This window comes from Paroedura picta, chromosome 11 (genome assembly GCF_049243985.1).
Source record: "Paroedura picta isolate Pp20150507F chromosome 11, Ppicta_v3.0, whole genome shotgun sequence".
Classification (NCBI taxonomy): domain Eukaryota; kingdom Metazoa; phylum Chordata; class Lepidosauria; order Squamata; family Gekkonidae; genus Paroedura; species Paroedura picta.
The window spans coordinates 16,917,999-16,940,959 of NC_135379.1; the positions used below are offsets into that span (position 1 = coordinate 16,917,999).

The following is a 22,961-nucleotide window of genomic DNA, read 5'->3' on the forward strand; positions in this document are numbered from 1 at the left end:
GGCTAATGCCTTGGCTCCTCAGCAGGAACTGGGGAAATCGGTGGGATCAGAACCCTTAGCATGTAGCACAATTACCAGATATGGACATGTCCTAATGCCTGCAATAAGAGTCTCTGGCCTGATGGGCTTTCACTTTGAAACAGTCCAAGCATGAGTTTGACCTTGGACATCAGATATTGGTGTACTTTCAGGCCTCAGTGAATTAACCCTATTACAAGACTTATCTGAAGCCAAGTTATGGTTGTTTTTTGAACCTAGGGAGATTAATTTGATTAGATGAGATTAGTACTTTTTTTCCATTTTCAGTTGATTGAATTAGTTAAAAACCATTAAAATGTGTAAACAACCAACAACCTTTTGACTGGAAATAGAAAGGGCTTTTTTTGCTAGACATTTTGCTTGGCAAACAACAGCTAATTACAATGAACATCTGACTTTGGAACAAGGAATCTACCTGCAGCAGACACTGGAATTGACACAAGGTGTTTATTAATGAATCTTTGCCCCCATTAGGAGACTGTTTCATAAATATGTCTTTTCAAAAGGTGGAAGCTGTTTTCTGATTTCCAGACTCAAATTTGTTCACATACGCATAATTTTCTCGAATTAGAGTGCCTCTGCAAGAGTGTAAGACTGCAATCTCCTGCAATTTGTGACTAATTCAACTGAATACTATGTGCCAGATGCTTGAAAACCCTGCTTTCCTCCCTACTCTCTCTCTCTCTCTCTCTCCCAAAAAGAGTCTCAAAGCAGCTTCCAACTGCCTTCCCTTTCCTCTCCCCAAAACAGACACCCTGTGAGGGAGGTGAGGCTGAGAGAGCCCTGATATTACTGCCCGGTCAGAACAGTTTTTATCAGTGCTGTGGTGAGCCCAAGGTCACCCAGCTGGCTGCATGTGGGGGAGCGCAGAATCGAACCTGGCATGCCAGATTAGAAGTCTGCATTCCTAACCACTACATCAAACTGGTGAGATATAAATGCCTGAATATATAAATGCTTATTTTAATTGAGTAATTTTTAAGTGTTTGAAATGGTAAACTGGTGTTAAGTAAACTGTGAATCCTTGTTCCTGATTAAGGTACAAAATGAATGAAGAGGCAAATATCCTGATCTACAATCTATAATCTCTCTGTCTCTCTCTCCCCCCCCCCCCATCATCATCATCATCAATATCACTGATCTATAAATGATCTATAATCAGATATGAAACAGTGGTGCTAGTGTTAAATTCTGTATTAAGTCCCAACTGATTCATTGCCATTTTATACTTCAGGGACACCACTATGGCATGCAGCCTTTTTAAAGGGAGATATCCCAAGACCTTAGAGTAGCATTGCTCTTATATTTATGGCCATCGGCTAGCTGATGACATGATGACTTACATTCTACTTTGACCATTATATGTAGCACCAAGAGTAAGATTCTTGATATATCCTGGAAAGAAGAGCAGCTGGTAATACTTTCAATAAGGTTGTCTTCTAAGGAAACAGTAAGCACATCGGGTTGCATTCCAGACCTAATCAGCAGCTCCGATGGATTCCCCCTTCCTGCTGCAGACCACCTTCATGTCATTCCCCACTACCTCCCAAGAGAGACATTTTGTATGGAGATCTGCAGACTGTGTTTGGAGGAGGGAAGCAGAAAAATGCCATTCTGCTACTGGAAATTTAGTTTCAATCCAGCCCATAATATACAAAACTTTGTTGAATGCTGCTACAGTACAATGTTTTAAAGCTAAATTAGCTCCGGTCAATACCATATCTTGCTACCATTTTTTATGAGCTCTGTATAAAATACAACTGAGAGAATGCTCTAGCTCTACTTTTGATTTCAGACAAATGAATGTGAACTCAAGGACTGAACAGAAGGCATTAAGAGAGCCTTTTAACTGTAATAAAGCATTTCTCACTGAGAGTAGAGGACAGAGGCAATTCATTTCTGAGCTACATGGAATGCTACTCCTTGTGTTTACAAAGCCCCAATACACAACATTGAACAATTTAACGGTTCCTTCCAAGAGGACAGAGAAGTCCAATGTTTGAAATGAGGGGACAATCAGTAGGTTGGAGCTGACAAGGTGAAGCTAAAATAGTTCAGGAAAGGCTTTGCTGGAAAAGTAGATCTTGAGGAAACATTGGAATATAGAAATAGCTGAATGGTCATGGAGAACAAGGGAATACCCTGCAGAGGCAGCAGTAAAACCAAAAGCATTAAGGCGGCTGTTGAACAAGATAAAGGAGCTGTACAGAAAGGGATGTCGAGAAGCGTGTAAGGGGTATCAAAGGAAATGCAAGAGAATCGCAAAGATAAAGAAGTGAAAATTTTAAAATGTGAAGTAGGCAAAGAATCCACCATAGAATCTATACCGGTACTTAAGGGAGGGAACATATGTGTGTGTGTGTGTGTGTGTGTGTGTTTGTTTATTTATTTATTTATTTCTGTGTTGCCCTTCTGTGAGTGCTCAGGGTGACTTACAACATACTGTAATAAAACAATAATTATTTTGTTTTTAATAATCGGGTTTACATTTAAAAACAGACAGAACCTTCCCTCTGACCAGGACGGGGAGTAGTGGGTCGGGTGCTTGCTGTTAATTATTGAGTGGGTGTGCAGATGTTATCTTTTGGGTTTATTTAGGGAGGCCAGCTTCCTGATGGTATTTATAGGCCTCAACCATAGGCCTGGTGGGACCACTCTGTCTTGCAGACCTTTGTTCTCATTCTGATGCAGGAGAAAGGGAAAATGCCTTTAGCAATGGAGTAACATTTAGGGATGGAAATTAACTAGCTCACAAATATAAGTACTTGATAATTTTTCAGCAGTTTATAGTTCATGACCCAACGTTTGTGAACTGAAGAGCCTCCATGAACTTCCACTAATTATTAAAGCAGTTCATGGTGGTTCACAAAGAGCAGAAACAGGGATTTAAATGGCTCCAGCTAAAAAAGCTGAATATCAGGGGTTTACAGAACAAATAGTTGTAAGTCAGCTGGCAGAATCCATTTTTGCCGTTCAATAATAGTTTTGAAATGCTATCCTTTCTGCCTTTTATTAGAGCTAGCATGAGGAAAACCTCTGATTTGCAGAAACCTCTGATTTGCAGAAAGAAGTCTATAAACGCTTTTAACAAAATGGCGTGTCACACTGGAATGTTACTTCCAAAACACGAAAACAGCACAAAAAGTGCTTATCTAGTTCCCCTCCCTGCAAAATGAGCCAAACCAATAAAAAATAATCATTTTTAATGAAATTGGTCTGTCCATTGCTGTAATTTATTACACCCCAGTTCACTGCAATTTATGTAATATGAACTGCCTAACAAGCTGGAAAACTGAAATATGGGACATATATTATCACAAGGGGAATTAATTTTGCTCTGAGTTCCAGTATTACAACAATATGTTCAAGTAGCACCGCAGTGCAGAGAATAGGGAAACTGCAATTATTGGTCACTTGTCCTTCCAGACAGGAAAGCAATGTGGGGCAATGAGGTTTGAAATCAAAGATGTGGGAGAGAATGGGCGGTGGAGACTCACTGGGATGGAAGGCAGGTACAAAGGATGTGTCATGGGCGGGCAGCTGCTGCATCGCTGGGCGCGCTGCATTTGGCAGCACGCTCAGCGCCGTGTTCGTCATGCAAGGGGTGGGGCCAGAGACGCTGCTATTTATAGCGGCACATGCTGGGCTCCAGGCTCTTCACCTGCATGCCGGACAGCGGATCCTTCCCACCCTCCCTGTTATTATTACTTGTTACATTGTTCTTTGTCACAGCGAATTTTAACATGATTTGAGCTTTTTTTATGGGAGCCGGTGTTCGATCGGACTCCCATGGGAGTGGGGCCTTCTTAAGAAGGTGGTGGTTTGAGCAAGGAGCCCACCCAGTGGGGGGGCATCTTGCTCATGGTGACCAGATGGCCCTTGGGGGGCATCCAAGGAAGTTCGTGCCCTCTGGCCTCTCCCACAACGGGCCATCTCCCATACTAAAGTTCAGGAGCATGGGGATCCGTGTTTTCCCAGTGGGGATTGGCATTGGGTTGCCTTGGATGTGGGCAGCAGCTAGCGGGTTGCATAGGTCAGGCTCTACATCATGTCGTACCAACCTTCTGTTTTGGGAGGCTGTTGAAATAAAGCTGTGGACACATTTTAAGCCATTCCAGGTGTCACATCCTCTTTGCCAGATCTGGCCTCCTACCAGCCAAATCATGTAGTCAAGTAACGGCTATGCTTAATTGTCAATCTCAGATGCACATACCTTAGGGTAAGTTGGAAGAATCATTGAATGAAGAGAACATCCCCAATTTGGACATCGGAAAGCAATGTTAATGTGATTCTTTGGTGGAAATACTTATTTATTGAAAAGGTTTGTTAGCAGCTGCCCCAAATTGCTCAAGGTAAGCATGACACCAAGAAAAGAATGCAGAACAAGTATACAGTCACCAGCAACTCCTGCCTTTCAAGCTATGAAATATCATAATTCTCTCTCAGTTCTGACTATTATGTTTCTTCTTTTGATGCCTTCCCATCCAAATCCTCTGAAAACTTCTAGAAAGGGAATGGATGTGTCTCTTTCAGGAATAACTATCTCTCCCTTCTGGAGCTCCTCGGATGTTCTCACAAGTAAGTGTCTTCACTGTTCAAATCCTTCAGTAATGCCCTTTAATATGCTATTGCAATATTGTCTCCAGCAAATACTCCATGGAAATCCACAGGAGGAAATACATGTAACAATGTGGTTAGATGAAGTCCTTATGCTAGGTTTAAAGATTTCCTCCCTGTGTCACAGTGGCAATAAAATGTTAAGGCTTCTGCACCTGGTTTCAAGATCCAGTATATCCACATATATTGGATCTTTTAAGATCCAATATTGGCTCCACAGTCATGTATAATAGCAAGCGTTTGTGCTTTCACGGAAATTAGATCATATTGTGAAAAAAGTTTGAACTGGCAACCAAGTAAAGGAGGCATAAGAGGGCCAGCTTGGTGTAGTGGTTAGGAGTGCGGACTTCTAATCTGGTGAGCCGGGTTTGATTCCACGCTCCCCCATGTGCAGCTAGCTGGGTTAACTTGGGCTCGCCACAGCACTGATAAAGCTATTCTGACCGAGCAGGAATACCAGGGCTCTCTCAGCTTCACCTCCCTCACAGGGTGTCTCTTGTGGGGAGAGGAAAGGGAAGGGGATTGTAAGCTGCTTTGTGACTCCTTCTGGTAGAGAAAAGTGGCATATAAGAACCAACTCTTCTTCCTCTTCATGATGGTTTTCTGATCTGTAAGATTCAACCTGTTCAAAGTGTTTAAGAAGCACAAACATTACCATTACATAGTAAACTTCTTTATTTGGCTTACCTTTAACACTCCAATTAGGGCCGAATGACATGGCCAGAACCAGAAGCGGAGTCTGCATATATCCAAGCTGGCTGGGAAATATGTGGCGGTAACTATTCTTGCTCTGTCTCCTTCTTGTTGAGAAGATGAATTGATATATAGAAAAGTATGTCCATTACCTTGGAGTGAATGAAAATGCTTTGTCAGTGAACTGCCAATGAAGAAACACCTTTCTCCTATATGCCATACACCCAATTTATTAATTGCAGAAAAACCACCCTTTTATATATTGGTGGTGCATTTTTTGAACAGATATACACCTTTCCAAGGACCTAGGAGGGTGTAACCTTTTCTAGCACTTGCATGGTGTGTTATGAATTTTACACTTCACTGCATATGTCCAACGCTGGACTCAAGAGGCTCAGAGCCCTTTCACACAAGACTTTTGCAGCCAGCTAGAGTGGACTATTTGGGCTGATTCCGTCAAAGGCCCTAAGGACCTCTTTTGAATTAGTAGTGATTTGTGTGGTCAACAGTGTTTAAAAACGTTCATAATGAAGTTGTTATCTGAACATAACACTACAGACATCTTCTGAATAAGCAAACCACTGAATGACTTCTAAAAAACTGAATATTGTGGCATGCTAAACCTGGAGCTGGACAAGTAGCAAATTCATTCAACAATTTCGTCACAGATAGTTTCAATCCTAATGGAAATTTCCCCCACAATCTGAAGAAACACCTGGAATGAAGAAGGGCTGGTTTTTATGCCCTGCGTTTTACTACCTGAAGGGTTCTTCAACCACCTTCCTTCCTCACCACACAGCAGACACTCTGAGAGGTAGGTGAGGCTGAGAGAGTTCTGACAGGACTGCTCTGTGAGAACAGCGCTAAGAGGACTGTGATTAGCCCAAGGTCACCCAACTGGTTGCATGTGGAGGAGCAGGGAAACAAACCAGATGAGAAGTCCTGACTCTTCATTGTTCTGATGCGGATAAAAGGGAATTGTGGCATACATAGTAACTAATTATGGAATTCATGGCATTAATGCCAGGGATCAATTTGCCTTGGTCCCCTAGAAGCCATGAAACCAAGAAGGCCTTGTTATTGGGCTGTTGAGGCAGCTAATTAGGAGGAGTGATTTGGCCTCATATCCAAATCAGGGTGGCCAAACTGCAATTCAGAGAATCAGCTATGATAAGGCTGTTTCAATGCATCCCATTTCATCCCCAAATCTCCAGGAAATTTTCCAGTACACTATTGGCAATTTATCTGCAAGCACCAGGTCCATACCCTTCCCAGACCCGCCTCCCCCATTTGTGACTTTCCTGTAAGGCTGCCCCTTTGCATATCTGAGATGCTGAACTTAGGGCTATATTTGCAGGATTGGTGGCAGTGGTCTTTCAGAAGCCACTGATTTCTTTTTTGTTCAGCTGCAAAGCATGGCAAAATTCCAGTGACACCAAAAGGGCTGGCCTTACTATTGGTCTCCGTTCCCTTCCCTCACTTACATCCTTTTGCTGGTTGTCATGGATAAGGTTAATAGGCTTAGTGTGGTCCAAGGGGCTGGGTCTTCTCTGGCATAGTATGGCCTCTGGCTCTCACCCTGCCCCCACAGAACTGCTGGCATCAGATCAGCTCTATAGCTTGACAGTGCTGGAGCAGGGGACCCAGAGTGGTAGCAAAGATGCTGATGCCTTGAGTACAGCAGAGAGGGGGTATGGCTCTTCCGGGTGGCCCATCAGCTGGTCCACCCTGACCACCTTTTCTCAAGGGCAAAACACCAGCTCAGAGATATTTGCTTCCCTCTTGCCTCTTGTCAAATGGGGACCTAACCAGGACCCCCATGTTATCCCAGTGCCTTTCCACTGAACCTGTCTGTGTGATGGTCCCTGCCTGGCCCCGTGTAGCTGGTGGTGAAGCCAGGACCAGTGGAGTGTCTACTGGCTGAGCGTATGGCTTCTTTACATCTGCCTTCTGAGCCCAGTGGTTAGGATGCTGGGCTTGGGTATATGTGAAGGAATGGTGGGCTCAAGGCTGTCCTCTGACTATTTTTAGGGGTGTTTGTGTGTGTGTATGGGGGGGGGGGGCTCAGAGCTGAAATATTTGCATGTGTGCAGCACTTTTGCTGCCTAGTGACCCCTTGCCAGGAAAGGGCTGAGAAAGCATCTCAGGCCAAGTGCTACTGTCGGTGGCTCCTTCCTCCCTTTCTGCTCTCTGTCTGTAGGCCTTGAGGAGCAGTGCCCAGATCATTGCCTGGTGACTGGCTGCACCTGTCATTGGCTCCTGTTCTCTCTTTGGTGGGTGTTGCTAGGGTTGCTGTGGACTCCAGCTGGCTCGCCATGCCGTCAGTGCCTTGCAGAGGGGTGCAGGATGGACCATCAGGGCTGCTTTGGCATCAGCAGCTGGAAGCCGCGGCTGTAGCAGCTTTCAGGATTGCTCTGTTTGTCCATCATAGAGACATTTCCGCATGGGAGAAAAAACCATTAACTATGCACATATCGGAAGCCTGTTTTACCCAGAATCTATGAAAAATATTGCAATCTGTTGAAGCTACTGATAATGATACTTCCATGGAAATTAACAATGCTGTGGCTGTTTTGGTAGCCAGTCTGCTCCATTTCCGGGGCTTTACCTCCCACCATGTTCCACACCTCCACCAACTAGAAGAGACTGTTAACAATAAATACCACTGAGTGTAGCTGTGCAGAAACGAGACAAGGGAGGGTTAGAGGTGCCTAGCGCAAGAGAGAGAACCATTCTCTTAACCAAAGACTGCAGCACCAGCCTTCAGGGCCCTCCAGACACAGGATGAAATATCACTAGTGGTAAGATAACAGGTTTCAAATAAATCTTCCTTGGTCATGTATCTTTGTTGAGGGCATAAAATCAGAATAAAGGCTTATTTAAGCCAGAATTATATGCGTTAGTAACATGCATGGAATGCGGGATGGGTCTCTGAGAAGGTGCTATTTGGGGCCAGCCCTCCTAGTCTGCAACTGCTGGGAATTATCTATAAGCAGGGCTAATCATTGTGTTGCTTCTTTTGAAGACAATTTTAGTGAAGAGAAGAATTTGCATTTTAAAAAAGACACAAACTGACGCAGCACAACTATATGGATTCGTTACGGCTAGTGCAGTCCTAACTGGAGTTGCACCCTTCCTAAATCCATTGACATTGAGTGTGTTTAGACAGGTGTAAAATATGATAGAGGAAGAATAATGCCACTGACTTTGCAAGTGCAACAGCAGCACATACTAACACAGTTGAATTTGCAGTGGACGACCTGCCCATTATGATCCCAAGACTATGCACTTTGAGGAAGCCTGTAAATGTGGCTGTGCCACTATACTGAGTCCCATTGCAGTGAAGGAGCAAAATTATTCAAAATGCCGTTCATTTTGAAACAGGAGCAAATCACTGAAGCAATCATATGACAATCAAATTGTCGAGGAATGGGCATTGCAAACAGCTAGGTGTGATTTCTGAATATCGGTTTTCTGAACATCAACTCATCCTTTAAAAAGAAAATCTCAATTGCTAGCTCTGTTTGATATACTTCTTTATTGTGGCATGATGACCCTCGCAGGTATTCAAGAAAGTATGCTAGACAACTTGCACAAAGAAACTTACTACTATAGAAGACTGGTGTGTCTCCAAGTTTTCACTCTAGCTGTGACTCTTAATTCTTCACCACTTATAAAATTCAGCTGGAAGACCACCAATGCTTGCATAAATGGCTGTATAACAAAATTATTCATCCCTTTAGAGTCACAAAAGGGAAAAGTTTACAAATGCACATTAATTTACAATATTTTTTAAAAGGCGTGCAAATGTACAGGCCACCTATTTAATCTACCAGAAAACTTGTTTTTCCTTCCAAGGGGTCCTGAATAATTGGCATATTTACATTGTATTTGGCAGACCACTTTCTTAAGAGATGAATAAACAGTTTACCCAAAGCTATCTCTATTGGCTCTTGGCTGCATTTAATTGTTCAAATGTGTACCTGACCTTGGCGGTGAACCCCTAACCTTCAGGCACTCAGTTTAATTGGGCTTTGGTTAACTTTGTTTCCCCCTTTTTTAAATTTTCACTTGCAAACAATGTACCCAACCATCACAGTACACTAAGAATGATATAATCAGGATTACTTTGAAAAGAGCTGGGCGGGGGGGAGGCACCATTGTACAGGCTCATCTTCAGACCTCGGAAGCTAAGTAGGGTTGGTTCTTGGGTGGGAGACTACCCTGTTCAGAGGGAGGCAACAGAACAACATCTCTGCCTCTCACTTGCCTTGAAAGCCCCTTGCTGGGTTCACCAGAAGGCTGTTGCAACTGAACAGAAAAATTCCTACATGCATAGTTCGAAAAGGAGAATCTACCAAATTGATATGCTTCTAACATAAGCAGTAATTAAAATGTCTGATAATGCACTACTCTGTCTATTTGATTTAATTCTTATTCCAGCAGCGTTCCCAAACAAGAACCAAAGTTCTAGTTTTTGTCCAGTTATTTCTCAGCCTTATTTTCCATCATCACTACAAAGGGGGGGGGGGTGTCATCTTTTTTATTAGCATTTTGCAGTTACAGTAGTATTTGGTCACCACAATTTGCTTGCTTGCACAACAGAGAAAACTCATCTGATGTCCGTCACTGAATCTATTTGTGATTCCTTCGGTCTGAGAGAACGGACAAGTGTCAATCATTTCTCAAAAGTGATTTCAAAGGAAAGGCTTATTACCTGGGGTGTGACCCTTACTGGGGCCTTCTCCTTGTGTGACAGTCTTATTGCTAACATGCCAGTCAAAGTCATCATCAGAATCTTGTGTATATCCACACGTAGTGGCCCAGTCTTGGCCTTGCATTTCAAAGTTGCAGCTTCCCGGAACAGAAGTGTATTGACCTGCCGAAAGAAGAAAAAAAAGTTAAAGTTCTCCAATGAATGACAATTACATTAAAATGGACAGCATGTTTTATTAACAGGTGCTATTTCCCCTAAAAGCCCAAATCTACATATGTTAAGAACAAAAATGAGCTCTTGGGGCCATTTGTGTGGGAGTATCACCTCAGTGAATGACTGCAAAGGTTAATACCACCAGATTTCTGTTCACCCCTTGAGCATCATCTTTACAATACGGCAGCCATAGCTGAAATGCCTCTCCTGTGAAGAGATTTCTGCACCACAAAGAGTCCCTCCTGCCTCCAGATGGTGTGAGGTATAAACAAGCAGCTCTTTGCATAGGCAACACAGGAATGTATGCTAGCTGTGAAAATGGAAACAGATGCTTGAGGCCGCCCCCCCATACAGTTGGGTCACTTGAGGGAAATGCTTCTCATTAATTAAATGTTTAGCCTCTATGACTTAGGGCTCCCTTGTGCATATTCTTTGCCTGAATCTGTAGTTCTTAGCAGCCAGACTCAACATGGGAATGGGTCAATGTGTTAAGTGAAGTGGTGCTTATGCATAGAAAGGGCTACCTCAGAAAAGATTATGGATGAGATACAGTGTTCTGAGACAGGGGAGATTCTTTGCATGATAATTCAAGGTTCTGGGACAAGTACCTGACTTCTTAATAAAACTGTTACCATCCCCTCCTGCTACATTCATTCATGTTTACTAGACTGCAGGCCAAAGGCAGCCTCCCACCATGCTCAGCTTCCTCCCCACTGCAAATAAATATCTATATCAGGGGTAGTCAAACTGCGGCCCTCCAGATGTCCGTGGACTACAATGCTGGCAGGGGCTCCTGGGAATTGTAGCCCATGAACATCTGGAGGGCCGCAGTTTGACTACCCCTGATCTATATAATAAATGGCAGTCCCTTCTGAGAACAATTGGGGACAATTTTTTTCACACTTAGACCGTTTATGCACTGGGAACTTCAGTGCCCCAGCTCCCATGCAGGAGCACAAATTGGGGGCAGATGAGGTGCACCAGGCCAAATGCTCCCCCATGTGGGTGCAGGAATAGTTGGGGCAACCTGCCATGACTAAAACTCCAGCCTGCAGCCCAGCATGAAACCTCCAGTGCGTAAACGGTCTTACAGACGCAGGAGCAAAGTTGTCAGAAAAAAATAGGTAACTTGGGAAAAAGTTGTGATGCATGAAAGATTGTAGATCGAAATGTGAGATGCAGCACTGAGGGAATCAATGCTTTGTGTGTATTTTGTAACCCAAAAGCTTAAACGGTGGAGTTGAATTTGAAAAGGCTTTAATTTATATGGATTTTCCCCTATAGAATATGAACAACTTTGATGCTTTCTTTCTTTTTTAATGACTATAAATGGATTTGTTCTTAAATTACAAGCCAGTTTACCTGATCAAAAGAAACTGATCTAGTAGAATTACTTGTGATATAACAACTAAGGATTTTAATACAATGCTTCAGCAGCTATAATGTTGTTTGTGAAAAGGAAACAAGGCCAGACCTAAACACTGTTAAGCACTTCTACATCCATGGATTTAGAAAGGCGTAACTCTGTTTAGGATTGTACTATTGCCATTGAAAATCCTTAAAACACAACAACTGGTTAAGAATAAAAGTAAAGGTAAAGGTATCCCCTGTGCAAGCACTGGGTCATGTCTGACCCTTGGGGTGACGCCCTCCAGCGTTTTCATGGCAGACTCAATACGGGGTGGTTTGCCAGTGACTTCCCCAGTCATTACCGTTTACCCCCCAGCAAGCTGGGTACTCATTTTACCGACCTCGGAAGGATGGAAGGCTGAGTCAACCTTGAGCCGGCTGCTGTGATTGAACTCCCAGCCTCATGGGCAGAGCTTTCAGACAGCATGACTGCTGCCTTACCACTCTGCGCCACAAGAGGCTCTTTTGGTTAAGAATATTTGTGAACAAAAAGAATGATCCCCGGCAGTATCTTGGTTTTGGCAGACTGGAAAGGAGAAGAAGCAAAATGAGCACTATTCTATATAACCCTACAACATATCCTCTGGACCCCACAACATGTCCTCTGCTAGATGCCTTGGAAGGCTCATAGGGCAGGACATACCCTCTGTATACTGCTACTCAGCAACTGGTATGCCAAAGTAGACTATCTAGACATGAAGGATGTAGGCATTGTGGTCACAGCCATTATTTATTTATATACTTCAGTTCTACCCTGGCTTACTCCCCAAAATGAACCCAAATGAGTTCACATCACTCTCCTCCTCACAACGACCCTGTGAGGTAGGCTGGCCTAATGCATTTGATGAAAGAAGCTCTTGCCTACAAGAGCTCAGGTCTTTAAGGCACCAGGTCTTGAGGAAACAAGCTGATGCAGCTATTATGCTATGCTCTGTACCACTCAAATGGATGGGACTTAGAAGTACTTAAATTAGATTCAATTGTGCCTCATGATTTCATCTTTATAAAAAGATCACCTGGCAACAGGAATTCAGTTCTAATATGCTGCCAGTATAGTCTGCTCAAATTGTTGACAATAAATATTTGAGAGCAGTGTGTGCAGGGTCGATGAAATCAGCAGCTTTTTTGAATCAGGCTAGCAGTCCTTCCTTTGCGATGTAAACCCAAGTCCACTTAAAGGTGATGAGAAAAGAACTCTTTTATTTTCCTTTAAAACTGCTCTCGTTGCAGTATGTCAAGGCAGTTGACTAGATGGTTCATCAGCTAGGCGGCTTGCTATTCATAAAACCAACATGTCATCGAGTACTATAAGAGAAAGGAACCTGGTTGCAAAAGGTACAGGTGCTTTCTATCATCTGAGCACCGTTGTCGATTTTTAAAGGGGGACTCTCAAAGAGAAAGGCAGTTATGTATTCTAAGCCCACTCTGCAAAAATTAAATCACTGCTTCTTTTCTCACTTTGCCTTTAAACACACAGCAGCAGTTCTATTATTCCTCTCCTGTGCAAACAGAAAGCTACTGAGTCAAATTTGATTGCCAATGAAGGGAAAAAAGCAGGTGCATTTAATCCACATCCATACAGAAAATACTGATTATCCTTATCCATTGTTGCTCCTCTATATATTTATGAAACAGCCTGGGGGGTGGGACGTGTCCGGCTGTCCAAGTTAGAATAGGGCCAATCAGGGTGCAGTTTTGCCCTAATTGGCCCTGCCCCTGCAGCTCCTGCCCTCCGTCCCTGGACTCTAGCCTCTTAGCTCTCAGATGCCTCCGTGCCTGGAGCCAGCAGCAGGTAAGGGGAGAGGCCCTGGGCAAAGAGTCGTGGTGGAGGGCTTGCTAATGAGGGCCTCTTGGCCTGCTAGGCTGGGCTTTCTGATGAGGGCCTCCTGGCCTGCTGACTGCCTGCTAAGGAGCTCTGTCCCAGCCCTGATAATGAGCTGCCCAGCGCCCACCTGCCCCACTTGATCTGGCTGTGAGCTAAAGCCCAAAGCCACCTTAAGCTGCCTGGCTGGGGGTTAGGAGAGGGGGCCCTTTCAAGGCCCGTTCTTACAAACGGGCTTTGAAGCTAGTCATATTGGGGGATATTTTTTAACAAACATTTATTCATAATTGAAGCATATCATAACTCTACCAGTCACTCTAAGAATATAATGGAGAGGGGAACAAAATTATAGACAGGACATGAAGTGGAAAGCCACAGTCAGAATACTATTTAACAAAGAACTGGAAAATTTCACTCTACTTTGTATAAAAAATACCAAGTGCTTCTGAGTTGTCAAAAGCTAAACATGTTTTTTTTCAAAGCCTTGATGCCAGCATGAAGAGCCAAGAAGGCCTTTCTTCTTGCCTACATCATGAGCCAACCCATTAGCTCATCCTCTTCTGGCTGTTGTATTAAAGTGTACCTTCCAAAGTTGGTGCCCTTCTTGTGAGCTCTCCTCTCACAGCCTATTACTAAAAGCAAGGCATTGAGCTTGGCTTTCTGCTTTTAATGTCTGCTCTAGCAGTGCTTTTTCATCCCCTATGAAAGCCTTTCATCCATAGTTGCAAAGTTTGAGTGGCTTTGTGGAGGCTCAGACTGATTTATGAGATTGCATGCTTCTATTCATTGTCCAAACAAGAAAGGAAAGCAGATGATATCAGCAGTCCTTTGGGAATGCTGTCAAAACCCACTAGCAAGCACCATATCCTGTAATAGCATTTATGGAACAAATCATGATCATCATTAGTTTGCGGTGGGATCATTACGGAGCATTAGGTTCCAGGATTGATGCTTTCCCTTTCAGTGTTGTAAAAACATTTCAAGGAATGGATTTACCAAAGTGTTTTTCAAAGGGATGGTGTCTATGGAAATCGGAGTCCTGCGGCACCTTTAAGAGCAACACAGTCTTATTCAAAGTGTAAGCTTTTGTTGGTTCTACAGGTGCCAATGGACTCAAACATTCTTCTGCTGCTTCAGACCAATACGGCTACCTACCTGAATCTGTCTATTGACATGTTAGAGTTTTGAGGCAAAAAAAAGTATTTTTTCTCTTAGAGGTTGAAACAATAGCCAATGCTGATTTGTTCTCTATGGCAGTATGTATATAAGTGCCATCAGGTTGCCGTCCAACTTATGGTGAACCCAAATGCACAAGGGAATTTGCCATTGCTTCCCTCTTCAGAGTCTTCCTCAGTGGCCTCCCATCCAAGTACTGACCATCCCTAGCTTCCTATATCTGACAAGATCAACTTATACCAAGAGAAGCCCAAGAATATTTTATAAATTCAGCAGAGCCCAGGGTAGTAAAGTCCTAGTAGGTGTGTTGACAATGCTACACCAGACCATTTTGCTTGGCATTCAGGACCAGCAAGTGAGGCATTGGCAGTATTATTGGGTTTAGAGATGTAGGCAAAACCTACGGACAGGGCTTATGACAATCAGTGGCTCCCAGACCTGCCCAGCAGGCAGCCAAATCACTGAGATGCTGCCAATGCTTGGTTTGAGCATACTGGGTCAAATACAGCCTTAGTCTCTTTCTCCCCGTTTTGGTTGCCAGCTCACTAGCAGACATTGTATTCCTTGCAATATGTAGGCTTATAAGGTGGCCTATCCCTGCCACAGCCAATTGTCCTTTCAAAACAGGACCGTCTACAATAAGATGATGTTAGCCATAATATTGAGCCTCTTGTGGCGCAGATAATATTGAGCCTCTTGTGGCGCAGAGTGGTAAGGCAGCCGTCTGAAAGCTCTGCCCATAAGGCTGGGAGTTCAATCCCAGCAGCCGGCTCAAGGTTGACTCAGCCTTCCATCCTTCCGAGGTCGGTAAAATGAGTACCCAGCTTGCTGGGGGGTAAACGGTAATGACTGGGGAAGGCACTGGCAAACCACCCTGTATTGAGTCTGCCATGAAAACGCTAGAGGGCGTCACCCCAAGGGTCAGACATGACTCGGTGCTTGCACAGGGGATACCTTTACCTTTACCTAGCCATAATATGCTATATGGTTAGGCCAGCATTTCTCAACTTTTTTGCCATAGAATCATAGAGTTGGAAGGGACATTCAGAGTCAATTAGTTCAATCCCCTGCACAATGCAGGAACTCACAACTACCTGCCCACCCGTGGTGACCCCAATTCCATGAATACCAAAAATCTCCAGAATCCAGCCTGGTCTGGAGGAAATTCACCTACCATCCCACAGTGGTGATCAGCAATTCCCTGGGTATACAAGGAAGGGCCACAAGAGACAAATACTGGCACATCCCTTCCTGACCACCCACTCACAATACATATATTCAAATTAATTAACTCCCATGCATTTAGGAAACCGTTCCAGCGTTTTCATGAAACCCTTGTTGAGGAAGCCTGGGTTAGGCTGACCATATTTCCTTGATCCAAAAAGGGAACACTGGAATAGAATGCTTTTGATGCACCAATCAGTGGAAATGGGAAATGTACTATTCTAGATTGCAAACATGCTTTTTGCATCAATTTCACTTGTGAAAATACTTTCCTTCTGCATAAATGTGTGGGTGGGTGTGTACTATTCATCATAATCATTTCCCAGGGGTCTCTGTGTCAGTCAGAGGAAAAAGAACCCATGCTTGCTGCAGCAGCACATTCACATTTCTGGGAGCAAATCTGGCCATTTTTCAAACTGTCACTTGAAATGCTATCAAGCCAGTGTACCACCGGCAATGACAGCGACATGATATCATGTTCTAACTCTGCAGAAGGGATTGTCTGTACACAAGCTCAGTGAAAACAGGCAGTCGACAAAAATTATCAGTTTAAAACAAAATGAGCTGTTTTAATTTGCATTTCTTTCCATCCAGTGCTGCACAGAATTATTCCATGTTCCTTTTAAGGCATCTGTTTTACTGTCACTGTTAAAAAACAAGTAGTATAGTATATTTTTTTCTAATAATTTGTGAGTTTACCATTGATTTTTCTTATGATCAAACTGAATGTGATTAATCTATGAAACACAGTACTCTGAGGTACTCAAAGGCTTTGTTTCCCTATGGAAAGAAAGAAAACCCCATTTTGGAGAATGTATGAGTTAGTTGCAGGTCAGTCCTGCATCCAAATGTTTCTTTGTTCAACAAAGGTCTCCAGGGTATAGTCTGCATGGGGTGTTTTACCCACTCCCAGATCAACTAAATCCCTGCAGGCTACACTGAATTTGATTTCCATTTTGATTTTGGGTGCTTTAAATTTTCCCTCTGCAACATGCATGATTGATTCATGGTGATCCTACATTTCCCCCATGATATCCAGGAGTGGTTATAAGCCTTGATATTTTTTAAACCGCCATGAATAAATGTGCAGATTTTTGGGTTTTTTCAAATTCTCATTGCTCCATGCCTTGGAGTAAAGCAGTCTTCCCCGATTGGCCAGGGTGTCATTTCAAAGATTTCCTGGTTCCCAGTTGCAAGGCTTCCCTTAAAGTGACTGCATTCCAGAAGCCCTAACTTCTCTCAGCAGAGATTTGCCTCTTGTTATTTCCCTCTCCTCTGCTGTCTCCCCCCCCCCCCCCACTCAAGAAAAGAAAGAAAGAGATTCCTGCTGCAATTGGTACCCCTTCCCATTCTGAGTTTCCCCAATCAATCAACTTTCTGTTTCAATTTGGGGGGGAGGGAAATAGAGGAAGACCTGAGTTCAAATCGGTCTGAATTCAGCAGGATCCACAATGGAAAAAACAAAGTAAGTGCAGAGTTAGCCCAGGTATCTGAAAATGCCAACTCATACTCTCGGGGAGAACTAGCAGAGAAGCAGCATGTTCATAATTATCCTCTCCTGAGTAGCTGTAAGAAGCGGTATTACAGTAGCTAGACTAAAACAAAGAGGAGCCTATCTGAATGCATACTTAAGTACTTACTGCAGTCAGCTTCATCTGACTGGTCTCCACAATCAGACTTGTAGTCACAAACAAGGTGGGACTCGATGCAATTCTTGTTCCAGCACACAAAATCAGACACGGTCGGGCACACTCCAGAATCCTCTCCAACTGAAACCAAGAGGATAGCTCAATCAATACTTTAATTAAATCAAGCACTGCCCTTTCTGATTTGTTTACCCATTATACCCCATCACTTCAGTGATTTACAGCTTCAAGCAGATGTTATCCTGTCCCACTCCCTTTTAATGATGGCTTGTAACTGATTAGACTACTCTATTGTCCAAGGCTTAATGGATAAGGAAGCATTAACTGGATAGGGAGCCAACTGGATAGGAATCCAGTACCACGGAAGTTCTTTGCTTGCCTTATTTGTTTAACCCAGATGTGTGAGAGTATGATAACATTTGTAGCAATGCTGCAGATTTGTAGATTCTCACTGTCTATACACAAAACAATTCACCTGTAGCAGAGTTTCCCCTACATATTCCGAAGGCAGCACACCATCCGCCATGTGATCCTAAGCACATTTTAAAATTGCAGTGAGTTTCAGATGTCTTAGTTTTTGCTAATCACCACATTCATACAATGTTGCATCTGGCTGCTATACAGGCAATTATTTAAGTAATTGATTACTATGCTTATATGCCACACTCTTGGGAACATTTTCGAGGCTGTTTTGGAATTAAAAAAAAACAACACTCCTACACAATAAAAATAAACAAGAGCTTCCATAAGAGGAAGGATGGGGTACAGATAAATGTAAATTGGTTGGTGGGTAGGAAGGAGAGAAGGATGCAGGAAAAAAGAAGAGGCGATGAAGGGAAGAGGAAATAGCGGGGAAGGGGAAATGAAGTGCCCTCTACAAGTTCTTGTGTGTTCTCACTTATACATTGAACACAAAGTTGCCAGTAATCCAAATTCAAACCATGCACAGATATATGTGAATACACTAAAACAACAGCTCGGGGTACTCCTGTGTACATTTATTACCTGTTGTGCTACTCCCTGAACTCACAACAACTAGTTTAAAGCTTTATGAATTATTTATTATTTATTTATTATTTGAGTTTATATACTGCCCTTCCCAATTGGGGTCACGGCGGTTTACACAGTAAAAGAATAAAAATACAATAAGTCCCATAAATACCCAAATTATGTTCTTAAAGTTATTAATAATGTAAGTAAGATTCAGATGTATAGTTCCAACTATGCAAATAGTTTGGCTATACCAGCTCTTTGTTGACCTCTTTCTCTCAATTATGATGTAGTTCAGCTCTTTAAACTATAATTATTGTTGACTCCTAATTATAATTATTTTTTGCCCCCAAACCGAGCTTCCTCTGCAGATCGATGCACCCTTCTTACACTAGATATGACTGATATTTGGGCTTGCCAACCACTAAGAGAAAAAAATGTCCTGTCACTTTAAAAAAGGCACAGTAGTGTGCTATTTATCAGGTGACGATATTTACTCCCATGCCATAAAAACCTTCCAGCTGCCAATTTCCAAATATTAAGCCTCTGTTAATGGGACAGGACATCTTTCTTCAGGCTGGTTCACACCTACTACATGGATATTAGCATAAGACTGCTTAAGTTTCATATGCTGGCAGAACTTCCAGATACACAAGGATGGGAAATCCTGCATAAGGTACTTCTGGACATGGTTTGTTAAATAGAAGGCAAGTTTTGGAATTCTGGGATTATGACAATTCTTTAAAAATGTGTGTGCTTTCCTTCATTGTGATCATTAGAAGTTGGTATCCCTGGACCCTTGCTAATTTATTACATGGAAAACAGATTAGTTCCAAAACTTCATGATGAAGAGTATTTCTTCATGCTGAACAAAGCATATCTGTTACATTCTAAATGTACACACCAACTGTACAAACACTACCACTGATACAAAGATGGAATATCTCCATCCCCAACATATGTTACAACTTCCCTTCAAATCAACCAGGAATAAAATGCTGGGTTTTTAAAAAGACAAAGCAAGCTAGTGTAACGGTCTAGGAAATGTATGCATTTTTAAAGAATTTCCTGTTTTCACCTGCTGTGCTTCTCAAGTGTATTCATAGGACAACCTATGGAGAGTTGCTGAATAGTGGAAAAGAACAAGTACTGAAAGAACAGCACATACTGTGGGGTAGCCAACCTGAGAGTTTGATCACATCAAGGCTAAGCATTAAAAATTCATTCTGCACGATGAAAGTCAAATGAGTTCTTCGGAGTACACTGGCAATTTCTAAATTATTAGAGAGGATACAGCAGGCCCAACTCAAAGCTACCTACTTGGGTATGGCAAAACAGAGGCCTGGAAATATTTCTTGACAATTTTAATAAATAGTAAATAATCTTAGCAACTGTGGATAACCGAGAACCTTTGTAAGGCTCAGGAAGAACTGTGAATACAGTAGTTTTAGAAATGATGTCAGTTTTTCAATAAGCATCTTGCTCTAAGTTGGGAACTAAGAAAAATTCAAAATTGAAAAAAAAAAAAGAAAAGCCAAGCTAATTGCAAGGGCCTCCAGGTCAACCTTTCTCAATTTGGTTATCATTGAGAAACCCCTGAAACATTCTTCAGGCTTTAAGAAACCCAGAAGTGGCACAAGGGTGCAGTATATGGTTGGTGATCATAGTTGTGGACACAACCACCCAGGGCTCCTCCCCTTCCCACCCCCTCCAGGCCCATAATTGGTTGTTTTGGGAGGGGTGGATTGACATGACTGTTTGGTGTAGTGTTTAGGAGTGTGGACTTCTAATCTGGCATGCCAGGTTCGATTCTGCACTCCCCCATATGCAGCCAGCTGGGTGACCTTGGGCGCCCCACAGTCCTGATAAAGCTGTTCTAACTGAGCAGTAATATCAGGGCTCTCTCAGCCTCACCCACCTCACAGGGTGTCTGTTGTGGGGAGAGGAAAGGGCGACTGTAAGCCATTTTGAGACTTCTCCTGGTAGAGAAAAGCAGCATATAAGAACCAACTATTCTTCTTCTTCAGTAATATCAGGGCTCTCTCAGCCTCACCTCCCTTCACAGGGTATCTGTTGTGGGGAGAGGAAAGAGAAGGTGACTGTAAGCTGCTTTGAGACTACTACTACTACTACTACTACTACTACTCCTTCTTCTTCTTCTTCTTCACCCACTAAATGTTTAACACATTTAAAAAATATATTAAGAATTAATTAATTCCTACCCATTCAGGAAACCCTTCCAGGGCCTTCAGGAAACCTCAGGGTTGCATGAAACTCTGGTTGAGAAAGCCTGCGGCTGGGCAATCGCACTCCCTGCTGCCACCGGCCCCCAGCCTGAAAAAGGTTGGGGACCACTACTCTATGGCATTATATTCCACCAAGATTTCTCCCCTCTTCAAACCCTGCCTTCCCCATGCTCCACTCCTACATCTCCATGAGTTTCTCCAACTGGAAACTCTACCTCCTTATCTCCCACCTGGCAAACCTACGAATTGCTGCCATTATAAATTTATAAGTTTAGTTTATATAATTTATGTATTTTATATTCTGCTGGATCACTTTTCTGAGCATTGCACATCTTTATGTTTTTTTTAAGTCTTTTTTAAAGGGTTTTTTTTGCCTCTTAGCTTCTTTATTGGTTACTGTGGCCTTCTGATAATTTTCTTACCCATCGCAAATCAAAATCCTACAAGGCCTCCTGAATTTATAGCATACTATTGATAGGCAAGCCCTGGACACTTTGTATCAGTCTGAAAAATGTCGACCATTTCAAGTAATCAATGCCACTGAAGACAGCTACCCAATGCGATCATGTTAACACAAAACCATATTCAGACAGATGGGACTGAGTTACTAGTGAAATTAGCCCAGCCTATCCATTATACTTGGATTCAGACCAGATGATGAAAGAAAACAAAACAAAACACGATGGACCCCCCATGTGGCAGATTTTCAAAACGGAAGCTTAGATTAGTCAGTCAGTATAAAATCTATTATAATTCAGAATCTGGAAGAGTCTTAGAAATATGTAATGTACCAATACAATATCACTCTCCTACAGTATGTTCTCTATCAGTAGTCCTCTGCCTAAACTTTGCAGAACCCAAGTGCCTAGACTTTGCAAACCCCACCTTGCAATAGAAGCTTATCCTCTCAGCCAAATCTACCTCATGGAGTGGTTGTTATGATGATAAAATGGAGGAGGGGAGACTGATGTTGAAGGCCACTTTAGGCACTCATTGGGGGGGGGGAAGTCTATACCTGTCTAAATAAATAAATATCAGTGCCCTGTCTCCAAAATGGAGGGGTTTGACAGCACTGTGGCAGCAACCAGTAATTTGGATGAAGGATCTCAGAAAGGAGGCATTGGAAATGATTTTACTCTGCTTGAAGGACCACAGAAATTCTTACTAGAAACCCTTAAACTAGATTGACTAACAGGTTTGATTGAGTATAAGGCAGCAGTTTTATATGTTCAGACAGTGGTGATTATTAGGTCTCACCGCCACAAAAATAGAGATGGTAAAAGTGGAAATTTACCTCAGTGAATTAATGTTTGCAGGAAATTAAAAACAAAACATAGGCCTTGCTAATCCCACAGATTTCTTTTGAATACAGAAACCATTTAAAGAAATATCCCAAAACTAATAAAACATTTGATAGCAAGTCTCAAAATTTCAACTTTGTATATGATCCTAATATAATCATATGGCAGTAAAATTTTTACAATTAAACACTGATGAAATATAATAAATCACTTTAAGTTTCATCGGGTTTTGATGCATTTTATGAGCCTCTGCACCTTTTTGACACAGGGTGATGGACATGACCATAATGGGGCCATAATGGAGTTGGAACCAACCACACACATGGGTGAAGCCTAAGTGCAGGGAGTAAGGAACAAACTGAAAGATACACTGGCAAAAAAAGAGAATAAAACCAACACCGCAGTGGCAGGTGTTGTTGAAATGTTCTTTTAATCTGTACAGTCAACCGGATCTCAAATGAGCAATCAGAAGCCTTATTGGGCAGGACGCCACCCCACCCCACCTACTTTCTACAGACACCTTGTGGACACCAAGAAAGGTATTGGTGGGCACCGTGGCATGCTGAGGCACCATAGACCTCTGTACAATGCAGAGAAGATGGCTTGGAGGCACATTATTCCAAGAGCTGTAAAATAAGACTCTTTGTACAGAACTGAAACTTGGGGATTAAAAGAGGGGGCGAACTGGGTTCCCTGGTATTTTGATAGCACTTAGTGGAAAATATCCACTTAGGAAAATCTGCCATTTCCCCCCACATGGAAAACAATGGGCAGACATCTGATTTGATCTCAAGGGAAACAGAAATGGAACTTCATGATATAACAACAGTATTTCTAAGATTGCTTAAACCCAATATACCTCTCCTT

General features: G+C 42.6%; 1 protein-coding gene across 1 annotated transcript in view; it reads right to left on the reverse strand.

Moving 5' to 3' along the window:
- The window catches only part of MALRD1 (MAM and LDL receptor class A domain containing 1), a 245,776-nt gene that overhangs the window by 68,783 nt on the left and 154,032 nt on the right, over window positions 1-22,961 (reverse strand). The window contains exons 28-30 of the mRNA XM_077304219.1: window positions 17,552-17,680; window positions 10,067-10,228; window positions 5,344-5,501 (exon numbers count right to left, since the gene is read on the reverse strand). Coding sequence (XP_077160334.1) covers window positions 5,344-5,501; window positions 10,067-10,228; window positions 17,552-17,680 — 449 coding nt within the window. The remainder of the gene's footprint in view (window positions 1-5,343; window positions 5,502-10,066; window positions 10,229-17,551; window positions 17,681-22,961) is intronic.